The 12,942-nt window shown below is 50.7% G+C and overlaps 1 protein-coding gene across 1 annotated transcript; it reads right to left on the reverse strand.

Moving 5' to 3' along the window:
* Window positions 1-8,038: 8,038 nt before the first annotated feature.
* LOC123047097 (probable isoaspartyl peptidase/L-asparaginase 2) lies at window positions 8,039-10,783 on the reverse strand. The gene is made up of 2 exons (XM_044470588.1): window positions 10,243-10,783; window positions 8,039-8,785 (listed from the first exon to the last, which is right to left on the reverse strand). The coding sequence occupies exons 1-2, from the start codon at window positions 10,636-10,638 to the stop codon at window positions 8,180-8,182; spliced, it is 1,002 nt and encodes a 333-aa protein (XP_044326523.1). The 5' UTR covers window positions 10,639-10,783; the 3' UTR covers window positions 8,039-8,179.
* Between the last annotated feature and the right edge of the window lie 2,159 nt (window positions 10,784-12,942).

The raw sequence follows: 12,942 nt of genomic DNA on the forward strand, positions 1-12,942 counted from the left end.
TTTGGATTTTTTAATATTTGTTTTGAATTATTTTCTGAGCGGGAGCATCTGAGCTGATGCGGATTTTCGCGGAGGGAGTACCTTTTTCGAAGAAAACAATGGTGTTGTGAGGGAGTACCTTTTTCGAAGAAAACAATGGTGCTGTGTTGTCGCAGTCATATACAGTATATGGAACCAAATTCTGACAGAGCCTTTTCGCAAGTGATGATTCTCTTTGTTTGTCATTCCTTGAGTACACTAGTTAAGCTAAGCGGCCGTGCACCATTCCAGATCCTAATTCTCCGGAGGAAAGAGACAAGACAGACTGCCGGAGAGTATATTGTATTCAATCTGATAAGGTGAAATTAAAAATCATGAAGAAAAAGAGTTTGTTCCATTCGGGCGCACAAGCATGCACGTGCATATGCTCAAGTAGTACATGATCCTGCGCGGGACTAGTAGTTTTTAAATACCAAATGGACTGGTGCACTGAACACCACCCACTCTTGTACGCAGGCTGATTCAGTCTTGTTTTCGTCGGCATATATATTTTAAAACGGCAGAAGACGGCACTACTGGTACTTGTTTAATTTAAACAGAAATACAGAAGAAGGCAGTACTGTTAGTTTTAGAATTTTAGTTTAAGAGCAGTATGGAAGACGGCACTACTTGGCAGTACAGTACAATACAAACCTGACTTTTTAAGAGTTTCATGCCGCGCACTAGATCTGCAGAGAAAACATAAACAACACAGCGGCTGTGCGTATCACCCTAATTATTTTCGCAGAACTTCCAAACGAATTGGTCATGACCAGACCACGGCACGACCGCACGAGCTCGGTCGACCGGTTAAACAAACAACTTGGCCTACCCATCAACAGAATGCTGTTTCATTTAACAAGATTCGCCACTTGCCCATGCAGCCGGAGCAAGCACTGTGCTATGTAACTCGAAACGATGTACTACAGTGGTGGACAGTAAGAGCAACTCCAACCGGCCGACCCAAACGGACGGCGATTTTGTTCGGTTTCCGTCCGTTTGGGTCGTCCGCCTGCTCCATATCCGCCGGCTTTATGATTTGGTTGGACAGTACGCCCAACACGTTGACTCATATTTGTCTGCGTGGCCGGCTAGCAGCCTGGTTTTAACAAATACACACAATTTGCATATTTGGTGCTGTTGGGGTTCCAATTCGGTCGATCGTGTCACCGTCCGACGGCCGTGCCAGAAATGAATTGGAGCGCAGGCAGGCAGGCGCCGAAAAACAGGACAAACCTACGCCGAGCTAGGCTGCCCTGCACCTCTGGATGCACTGAACTGGAGCGCAGGCAGACAAGGAGCTACTAGTGCTTGACACTTTTCTTTTTTAATCGATCGCACATGCATGCATGCATGCACGGCACATGAGGAGCAGCTGGAGGCAAACCAACGGCTGTCCGTTGCCCGGCGTCGGGGTGGTCGACCGCCGGCTAGATCCATCGGCCGGCCTGGTCCGTCCAGAAATCAAGCGAGATTCCTCTGCCTTTCAGCGGAGGGCGTCAAGCGAGTTGTTGCTCTTGTTGCTGGTGGACCTCTAGGCGCGCGCGGCTCCCGAGGAAGGTGGCGCCCAGCGCCGGAGATCCCCTCCCTCGTCGGCATACCAGTTTTTCAGTGGTGTTGCAGCTGGCAATGGCCGATCCTGGCAGTCGCACTGGATCCACTGTGTATGTACGGCTTGGTAAATCTACCGGATCCAGTGTGTAAGTACGGCTTGGTAAGACGGTAAGGAATCTGCAGTGCTATCATATCATGTGCCAACAGGGTCTGCAATGTGAAAAAATCTGATCGTGGATCCTGCCCTTTCTAAGAAAAGAAAAGTACCCCAGTCCCCACGGAGAACTTTTTAGTAGTTTCTCATGAGAGCAAATCGGCAATAGTTATACGCTCTCCGTTCCTAAATATAAATCCTTTTTAGAGATTCTAATATGGACAATATACGGAGCAAAATGAGTCAATCTACGTTCTAAACTATATCTATATGCATCCATATATAGTTCATATGGAAACCTAAAAAAAAAGAACTTATATTTAGGAACGGATGAAGGAGTAGATGTCTCTCGTTAAGTAAACGGACGAGGGAGTAGTGATCATGGTTTTCGTCCGAGTTTGTGATCGTGAAATAAGTGCGGGCGCCGCTAATGTACTGAGGGCACCATATACGTCAGAAAGTGGCAAATATAACGGTCAATGCTCTATGAATCCGACCATAGTCCATGGTTATCGGCACGCGAAAAATGGACGGAATGATTTGACGGGTCTTGTATTACTACTAAATTTTCCGGTCTTTGGCTGCCGCTAAGCATGCTAACTCACCCATTGACCAATGGCGGTGCGGGAGATAAGCTTGATCTAGAGATAACATTACTTCTTGAGAGTACATCTCAACCTGCACTAGGCCACGGTCATGCATGCATGGCGAGACTAAATTAATCTGCTAGCTATAGGGCTAAGTTTTTGTCTGCTGCGACAATGTCAACCGTTGCCAGGAGGACCTAATTAACTAGCCAGGTCCGATCGCGCATGCTTGTTAGTGCTAGTCTATTCTGTTATGTCAACTATAAGCAAGAAGCTAAGCTTTGGGTTCAGATGGACCTCCGCGTTCTCGCCAGCTGCCTTATGACATCACAGATGAGCGTCAACAATGGCAATATGCATGCGCGCATGTTAAACCTGAGCCTGCTTGCTTCCGTGCGGCCTATCTGGAACGGTGACTCGTCGGCCCGATCAGGTTCTGGACGTGGAGGAGGCGTCACGGGAGAGAGATGACACGGTTGAGGATGAGGATGTGGGAACTCAATTTGCCATCCATCAACCCTGCGTTACACTAACACGCTTCGTTTTTTTTGGGGGGTCAATGATGATGATGACTAGTTGAAGCAAAAATTATGAGGATGGCTTTTTTCATATAAAAAATCGGATCTATTATAAAAGTTCATCGAATATAAAGCACCGCAAACATATTAAAAATCACCTTTTTCGTAACATATTAAAAATCACATCCAGAACCATACACTACCGACGTAAGAACAGGTCGTCGATGCGCCGTTGGCGTTGTTGCCCTACCGAAGCAGGGTTGAATGTGTTGATAAAAGTCAAAAAAAATCTCCGTGCACGTGTCCTTAAAGATCAACACTTGGAGCTACAATTGTCATTGTTGAACCTTGAATAGACCGGAAGCACCTAACATAAAGTAAACATGTGCATGGACAGCCAAGCCCGAAGGCCCGAGCCCGGCATCCGGGCCAGGCCCGGGCTCCATTTTCTGACCCGAAGCCTGGCCCGAAAGTCCCCCATAAATCTATATTTTATTCGAAATATAGGTATAGTTTATTATTTTAATACCCTGAATATTATTGTTTTAATTGAAAAACATCACTATTCATATGCTTCAGGCCAGGCCGGGCATGGCCCGGGCTTGGGATTTTTGCTTCGGGCTTTTACAAGCCCTGCCCGAAACCCGGCCTTGCCCGAGGAATGATCAGGTGTAACATAAAGTCTAGCCACTGCGCCCGTATGACGACAAGAACTCCTAACCTCGCCGCCGCAAAGAGACGACTAAAATCTATGTTGGAGCTCTGTCGACTACACTCGAATGGACGAATTCGAGGAGAAGCGGACCCCGAAAGACAAACTTGAAGAGGAAAAGCATTGCCAACAGCCCGACCACCACGCCAGCAAGGACTAAAAAAACGTAACCTAAACAACTAAATAGACCAACAAGCACAGGAGAGCGGGACGAGTTTGCCCTAGCCAATGAAGCAAAGGTGGAAAAAGCTTCGCGTTCTTTTACCGGTGATGAGGACATACATGTTTGGCAATCAATCAAAGTAAATCAAATTGAGCACAATGAAATAAAGATTAACAACACAGATTCTTATTGAAACCAAAACTTACGTTGATAATCTCAAAAAAAGGATTACAACCAGAAGGCATTTTCTGACCTGTTCGCGGAGAGGTTCTTGTGAGCTATTGTTTTAGGGCCAGCTCCTGTGAACTTTTTGTATTTAGTTATCCAAAAGGCCTTAGCATAATTTCCAAACTACATCAAGCGGTTCACTTGAGTGAAGAACTCACTCGTTGAGGTGCATGAACCAAAGGTCAGCTATGCATTCTCCACCGGTCTCCACTTCCTTGGGACGACCCACGGGATCGGATGCAACTCTTCCCGTATGGCCCGAGAGCTTTCCACCTTGGAAAACAAGTATGCCTCCGGGGAACAAGCGGTCCTCGGTGAACAAAGGTATGGCAAGGTCAAAAAGCGGGACGACAACCAACCCTCCCAAAGCCAAGAACCTCCCCAGGTCAACGAGGAGGATTGCCCAAGAAAGCGCGAGGGGCCAGGCATGGAGGACTTGGTTGTGGTCATGGAGCGTGCCCTAGTGATAATTCCCAAATGCAAAGAGTTGTTGTAGCACTCTCCAATGTGGATGTGAAACAAACTATATGAGTGTCAATACCTTTTGGAGCTAAAGGTAGGCTTTCTACTCTCTCAAGTGTGTACGCCACTTACATGACTATCCTTGCAGTTTGGTGTTTACTTTACCTAGACTCTCTAAAACTAAGATATGAGTGTTTCAAGGAGATAAATAAATTACTTAGCAAGACAAAGACAAATGTTAGATGCCTGTAATAAATTATTACAAGAACAAATAGAGAGCATGAGTGTGTGGTGGTTGTGATGAAAGTAGCATTATCCAATGGGAGCAAGTATTCCTGAGAATTGGTTTTTGCTTTATATATTCATGGCTGATTTTTTTATTTTGGAAATAAGTTTTGTAGTGACGCAAAGATGCGTCTTTGTGCCCACCTTGGAAATTACCCTCCATTGTAAAGTGAAAGTTATCTCATACTTAAGCAATTACCTAAGGGGGAGAAGACGAAGGAGATCGAGGCGGTGGAGGGCTTCACCCAAGGCGGAGAAGATGAAGGGCCAGTTGTCGATTTGAGCACCCCAAGTCAATTTATTTCGTAGGGTTGCTCCAGACTTCGAGGTATGGCTATCAGACGTGGTAATTTGAATCAGGGATGAGGTTGGCCACATATTCCTTCAAGTAGCTGGTAGAGGAGATGCTCTGGGCACTAGATGGCAAAGGAGTAAGAGCACAAGGGAGACAGAGATATCATGGGTGAAATGGAGGGAGGTTGGCCGAGGTGGTCGAATTGGCAGGCGATGCACGGCTCTGGTGGCTCTCGATGACGATTGTGCACGACTCCAGAGGAGGTTGACCGAGGTGGTCGAATTGCGGCGCGCATTGCATGGCTCTGGTGGCTCTCGGTGATAATTCTGCATGGCCGACGTGGAGGATGGTAAGGAGGCGGAGGTTAACCATGGTGTCTCCGGTGCCCAACAGACAGACTCACTAGAGGGCTCGCCGGAGGTCCATGGCGTCGGGACTAAGAGAGAGGTGGAGAGATAGATTTTTTTTCTTTTGTGGTGTGGGACCCATATGTAAGCGAGAGAGAGAGGGGGGTCATGTATATTACCTTCTGTTTTTTTGGTGGGTCCCACGTGTAAGGGAGTGACAAATGGGTCATGATTATTTCTTTTTGCTTTTTTCTAGCGGGTCCCGCGTGTCAGGGACATTGCACTTGTGCTAGCTACGAGGGGCATTATAGGCCAAATGCCTTTGACCGGACGACACGGTGACAGAAGGCATTCAGGCAACCTATTAGGCAAATCTAAGAGCAAACATCATCTGTAAGTTCCCACTAAGGGAAAAATGCGATCGCTCCTTAATTTTTTTTAAAATAGGAAGAATTTCAAATGACATCACCTTTTTGTCCCCTAGTACATGCACACATGCTACTAGAGGGAGAAGTGCACTAGGGAGAAGGTTTGTTTTACGTTAGAGTAAAAGGGTTATTCTAATGCATGCATGTGTATCATTAGAGATGATGACGGAGTCATTCAGTAACATCTCTAAAAATAGAACGTTTAGCGGTCGGCGCAGTCCAACTTTTAAAAGAAGCTTAGAAATAATGCTTTCCACGTTATACTTATATTAACTCGGTTTTGCTATTTCTCAGGTGTCTGAAATTTTTTCATGCGTTTTTCATTTTTATAGCCACGTCGGACCTCGTGTTAGTCATTTTCTTTAGCCGGGCCGGACCTCGCCGGAAATCTCTCTTACGTTGAAGCCATGCCCACATTATCTATCATTCTATCTTAATAGGGGTGGGGTGCAGGGGATCTCTGTAGTTGTTTTTCAATGCGGCAAAGATGCCATGGTGACGGCCAGCACGACGTGGGGGAGAAGTTGAGTGGAGGGCTAGGCGGTGATAACCGCCGGGATGGTGGGGGAGGGGGGCAGTGGTAGGTGGTTAAGCCTGGGCTGGCGTCTACACGTGGTGCATACAGCCGTTGGATGAAGATTAGAAGGACTAGAATAGGGCTGGCGTCTACACGTGAGGAAGAAGCCGCCAATGGTTAAATATGAACTTTGTCAGTTTTGTTTACAGCCGTTGGATGAAGATTAGACGGTCTAGAATAGAAGTGACTGATAGAACTTTTGTTCAGGCACGTGGTGCATAGGCTGTCCCATATTTATTATCCGGTAGCTCAAGGCTGTGAAGTAACCAGTGCTACTAACGGAGGATTCCTAGACTAGAACCAGATGGCAATCGCAGGATGGCCAAAGGGCACCACTAGGCGCCGGCGCACCGGCCGAATTTCGGCCGGTCAGCCTCCAGCCGCCCGATTAGCCGCATCCCACCGTTGGATTTGGATCCCCTTGTGTCGTCTTCTTTTTTTCCCGCGCTGGCGGCCGTCGGCCACGTACGACGCCGCGCTCGCCAGCCTCCTCGGCGCCGCCTTGCTCGTCCTCGGCCCTGTCCTTGCCCGGTCACCCGGTGTTGTCGCCGTCGGCCGCCATCACCGCCGCATCTCCTCACCATCCCCTGCTCTTTCTACTCCTCACCACCGCATCTCCTCCTGTCCCGAACACCGCTGTCCCAGCCATCAATCTCCCTTCTCGTTTGACCCATGGTAGCACCCACCATTGACGGGTCCGAGGTCGGCCATGGCTGCTTGCAACCCCATCCATTGACAGCGGTAGCTCCGCCATCGTCAACTCTTGCCGTTGTAGCAAAAAATCTCATCGGATGTAACTTTTACGATTGCCGGTGCCAGCAAAAAATAGCGCTGGTTCCAGCAAATCATATGAACAGTGGTAGCAAAATTGCAAAAATTGTGTTCTATTTCAGCAAACCGAAAACTCTGGTGGTAGCAAAAAATGAAGTTGGTTCCAGCAAAACAGAACGCCGGTAGAAGCAAAAATTAAAAAATTTACCATGGCTCCAAATTCCAAACAAACTCAAAACACCGGTGGTAGCAAATAATGATGATGGTTCCAGCAAAACTAAAATATGGTGGTAGCAAAAAAGAAAATTGGATTGTTGGTTCCATCAAACCAAACCGTCGGTAGTAGCACAATTGAGTGTTGGTTCCAACATCTCGCAACGCGGTTGTAGCACTCGTCGTCGCATAGTCGCTCACCGTCGCGTGCCCCTTGTAGCTCCTTCGTCCGCCGCCTGTAGCTCCTCCGGCCGTCGGTTGCAGCTCCCTGCGTTGCCGGTTGCAGCTCCTCCGTCCTCCGGCTGCAGCTCCTGACGTGGCCGGTTGCAACTCCTCCGTCCTCCGGCTGCAGCTCCCGACGTGGCCGGTTGCAGCTCCCGGCGTGGCCGGTGGAGCTGCTCCACCGTCTGCCGTCCGTGGTCGATCCCGGGGCGAGAGGGGCCATGGGGAGGGAGGAAGTGGAGGCTGACTCATGGAGCTACGAGGAAAAAAGAGGGAATAGGCTTGTCGGAGAGGGGGAAAGAGTAGCAAGGGGGATTCGTCGGAGTGTTGGGCTCGTCGGAGCTAGGATACGGCGGCGCAAGCGAGAGGGAAGGAGGCGAGGCGGGCAAGGCACGAGCGAGATGACGAGACCTGTGTGGATGGGTGGTGCTGGGGATAAGAACGTGATGTGGTGCGTGTGGGATAATGGATGGGGGCACGTGGTGTGCGTGAGGCTGTTATGCGTGTGCACAAGAAGAGCGGCAGGACCGGCCCAAAGTTCGGCCGGTCTGCCGGCTCCAAACATTTCCCATGGCCAAATGCCCAAATGTATGTACACGCACTACATACTTGCGGACTCATCTCCGGCTGAGCTAACGCACTTGCTCACTCCCAGATGCCGACCTCCATGAATCCGTCCTCGGTGGCGCAGCCCCTGAACATGCCAGTGCAGTTGAACCCGTATGCCACCTCGCCGGTGCCAGACACGGCGATGAGCCCCGCGAAGCCCTCGTCGAGCCGCTCCTTCACGCAGAAGTCCACGGCCTCCTGCAGAGGCAGGCCCTTGTACTCCATGACGGCTGCCACATCGCGCGCCAGCGTGGAGCGGATGATGGCCTCCCCCTCGCCAGTGCACGACACGGCACAGTGCCCGCATGCGTAGGTGCCGGCGCCGATGAGCGGCGAGTCGCCGATGCGGCCAGTCATCTTGTTCATCAGACCACCGGTCGAGGTGGCCGCCGCCGTGAAGCCGTTAGAGTCCACCACCGCGCACCCCACCGTCTCCGGCGCGTAGATGCTGATGGGCAGCCCGTTCATCACCGTGCCGTTGTTATTGTGGTTCTCCGACGCGGCCGCCAGCGCGCTGCATGTGTCAGCTCCGGCCAGCGGGATGCGGTAGTCGAAGAGGATGCTGTTGGCCTCCTTGGCGAGCTTGAGCATGCCTATGTTTTCCTCCGTGATGAAGTAGCTGTTGTCCACCACCTCGAGGCCCTGCAAACACATCAAAATCAGATCAACACATCCAAAAATCAATCTGTTTTTAATCCCAATTAACTCTGGTTGCATATATAGATCGCAGTTAAAATCGGGACACAGTGCAGGGCCACGAGATCTGCAGGGAAAGCGCGGGATTCTGCAGGAATCACGGAATCAGATCCAGTTGCTGTACTCGTTGGCCGGGGTGGTGGACCATGAACGGACGACGGATTCGTCGGACGGGGAGCAAGTGGCCTGGTCCCGTCGCGTCGGCTGGCATGGGCGGGGCACAAGATCCGGCGAGGATTCCATGCCATGGCGACCACACGGCACGAGTGGTGCACAGGGAGGAGGCGATGCCGTGCACAAATTTTGGCGGCAGAAACAGAGGAGCACAGGGCATGCTTACAGTAGCCATCCTAGGTTCATGGATCTGCCATGAGACTTTGCCACCTACTGCTTGCTTCTATTGTTTCACTTTGATTAGCAAACTGTTTATTTTAATTAATTTAATGCAAAATAGCGCCGGCCACGACAAATTTATTTCATGCATGCGACAAGATGGATTCCTTTTGTGCGGCTGCTAGCTGCACGATCTTGACTAGAAAACTTTAAGGCTTAGTAGAATTTTAACGGCAGAGGACAAAATTAAGTTGGACAGGCATGGAAATATCGTGAAGGTGGGTTTTTGGTAGGTGCGAGGCGGCTGGCCTGGTGTCACCACGAGACCCATGTTTCTTCTTCACTTTTCACATGTTTTCTTAGCCTTTTGGTTCTTACTCAAAATGCAAATCTCATATATTTGCATCATAATATTATCATGCAGGAGTGCCAACTAATCGCCTGCTGTGGTGGTTTGTAAATCGACGACGCGCACATGACTACCAAACCAATAGCAAACGGTAGACAGGTTACGTTGCCGTTGCTTTCAGCTGGATGTGAAATCAACACGTACTACTACTGTCTACATTTCGGTCCACACATTTCTCCAAAGACCAGGGGACGAAAGGGAGACACCCACGTGTTTTTTATGAACTTGCTGTGCTGAGTAAGCTGTGTCTTACACTCTTAATGTATTTTTCCAGAGAGAACGAAAAGCTTAGCTCAGATAAGATATATCTATATGCATGTGTTACCCAAATGAACGGTATTTCCCGTGCAAGCCAGCTGCACGCAGCTGTGCACTTAAGGTGTACCGCACCACGGTGCCCCACACGTCATCTACGCGTGTCAAGTAGTACAGCTTAATTTCCAAGGACCCTTTCCAAGAGAAATTGCGGCTGCATGCCATACTACTCCGTCCGTTCCGTCACGTGAACTTTCCAATTTTAAAATGTTAATTAATTACCGTCCTCATATGTGTTGATTAGATCGCCATGCAGGCATGCAGGCAGTTTTTGGGGTGCATTTTTTGGAAGGAATCAGAATTTACGGAGGGTAATCAGTATTGGGTTAATCTTAGGATTAATTACCTGCTCGCGGGCGAAATCCTCCGCGCCGTCGAAGGCGAGGTAGGAGTGAGGGGACTTGTCCATGACGCGCCGGGCCAGGGACACCGGGTTCCTAACTGTAGAGACGCCGGAGACGGCGCCGCAGCGGCGGCCGCGGCCGTCCATGATGCTGGCCTCCATCTCCACGGTGCCGGCGCGGGTGAGCGCGGAGCCGCGGCCCGAGTTGAAGCAGGGGTCCGTCTCCAGCTCTCGCACCACGGCCTCCACCACGTCCAGCGCCGTGGCGCCGGCGCGCAGCAGGTCGACCCCAACCTGCAGGCACCGGGCCAGCACGCGCTTGCCCTCCTCCTGGCGGTGCTCCGGCAGGTTGGGGTCCACGCCAGCGCCGCCGTGGATGGCAATGGCCCAGCGCGCCATGCGTGCGTACGGGGGGTGGTGTGTTGCTAGGTGGCTAAAGACACTTCGTTCTCTCTCTCTCTCTCTGTCGCCTGCTAAGGCTACGTGATGCTCTGCTCTTTCTTGCGGCTCTGTCTGTTGGTGTGTGTTGCAGATGAAGGATGGGAGCTGCGAGGGCGGGGTATTTATAGGGGAAGCGAGGGGTGGCAGGGGAGGCTCCTCCGGCGGACGCGGGGGGTTTGGTTTGGTTTGGGTGCTGCGAGTTTTGGAATCTTGGGTCCGAAACGGAACGGTATCCGGCACTGCACGCAGGCGGGATTTGATGAGTGGCACGTAAACGAGGTGCCCCTGTACAGCAGTAAATAAATGGATTCGGCACCTTAATTTCAGAGGCTGCGTAATTTTTGCCCGGTTGGATTCAGCACGGCACTGCAACGGTATGGCATGATGTCTCTCCTAGGGACAAAACGAGCAAGACAACTTCATGGTAAAACTGAATACTACAAGTCATGAAGAAAATTCAGTGCCTCGGGTCGATTTATCTACCTATGTCGTTCCGGTAAATTTACTCAACCTCCACAGACAAGAATGTTAAAATTGTTGACGGCTTTCTTCTAGCACCAAATAATTCCATGCAACAAAACGATCAACTTAAAGTAATCCAGTATGTTACATAACATGTGCATTTAAGCACTACTAGTCCTAGAACAAACACCGGGTCAATGCTTAAGGTTGAATGTTAGTGCAGCAAAAAGAAATTGTTAGTGCAGCAGCCGGCTGCGACCAACCACCGAGCAAGTGTTAAATTGGCTGCCGGCGCAGAAGATCCCGGTGGAATCCAGGCAAGCTAGACCGCACAAACTGCCGAGATGGAATCTTTGCGCCGGTGCCCTCGTTGTATGGAATTAAATTATGCCCTAAGAGCAACTCCAACGCGGCGATCTATTTCGTACACGCGCGTTTGTTTAGGTCGGCATGTACAGAAAAATCGGTCCAACGCGTCGATCCAAACGGACACGCGTCTGCTTTTTGTCCGTCTGTCGACCCATTCCCGGCCTAATTTTAAGGCTAGTTTGCGTCGGCACGGACATGAAACGGACACGCGCACGCCGCCCGCCTCCTCCCTCCGCCCCGCTAGTTGGTGGCACATTGGTCATCCTTTCCCACCACAACAGCAAACCCTCGCCACCTCCGCCACGTTGCTGCCGCCACCCATTTTCGATGCCTCTACCAGCAGTCGGTGCCGACACACCTTTCCCCAACGCCTCCACCTCCGCCACGTTCCTGCCGCCACCCATTTTCGATGCCTCTACCAGCAGCCGGTGCCGACACACCTTTCCCCAACGCCTCCACCTCCCACGTCGACGCCACCACTGTCTCGTCGCCGGGGTACCGAAGCTTCCCATCCCCTCCTCCTGACGCCGACGCGAGCAGGAAGCCACCTCGCCGCCCTGGCCAGCTCCTTCGGCCTGACGCCGGCACGGTCGTCGGACGCCAGCAGGCCAGCCACCTGGTCCAAGGGAGGCGGGCGTCTCTTCGCCGGCCTGCTTCTTCGTCGACGCCCGCAAGCTGTTCGACAATTTGTCAAGATACAAAATGGACTCCACTAACGAGTTCTTTTTCCACAATTTATTTTGCGACTCCGACGATTCCTCGTCCAATGAGGAGGAGCAGATCTTGACTGCCGTGTTGGTCCATCACCACCTTAATAGCCAGCGGCCATTGTTCCGTGGCTCCATCCCAGGGCACCTTCCTGCGTTGAATCACAACCGAGAGAGCGGTCATTTCCTTCTTTGGAAGGACTACTTTGACTCAACCAACCCGTTGTTCAACCATCAGAAATTTCGGCGGCGTTTTCGTATGAGTAGGCATCTTTTCAACCGTATTATAGAGGGAGTAGTTGGATATGATGACTCCTTCGAGTGCAGAGAGGATGCCATTGGAAATATTGGCTTCTCATCTTATCAGAAATGCACTGCAGCCATCCGGATGCTTGCATACGGAGTGCCCGGTGATCTCATTGATGGGTACATCCGTATGAGCGAGTCTACATGTCTAGACGTCATGTACAAGATCTGCAAGGTTGTGATTGTTGTGTTTGGCCCTGAGTACTTGAGAGAGCCGACTGTTGAAGATACATCCCGCTTATTGGCGATGAATGCCAGTAGAGCCTTCCCAGAGATGCTTGGCAGCATAGACTGCATGCACTGGGAGTGGAAGAACTGCCCTTCTGCTTGGCCAGGGTAGTATAAGTGCCATGTCAGAGCTTGCACTGTCATACTTGAGGCTGTGGCCTCACAAGATCTCTGGATCTGGCACTCTTTC

This window comes from Triticum aestivum, chromosome 2B (assembly GCF_018294505.1).
Source record: "Triticum aestivum cultivar Chinese Spring chromosome 2B, IWGSC CS RefSeq v2.1, whole genome shotgun sequence".
Classification (NCBI taxonomy): Eukaryota; Viridiplantae; Streptophyta; class Magnoliopsida; order Poales; family Poaceae; genus Triticum; species Triticum aestivum.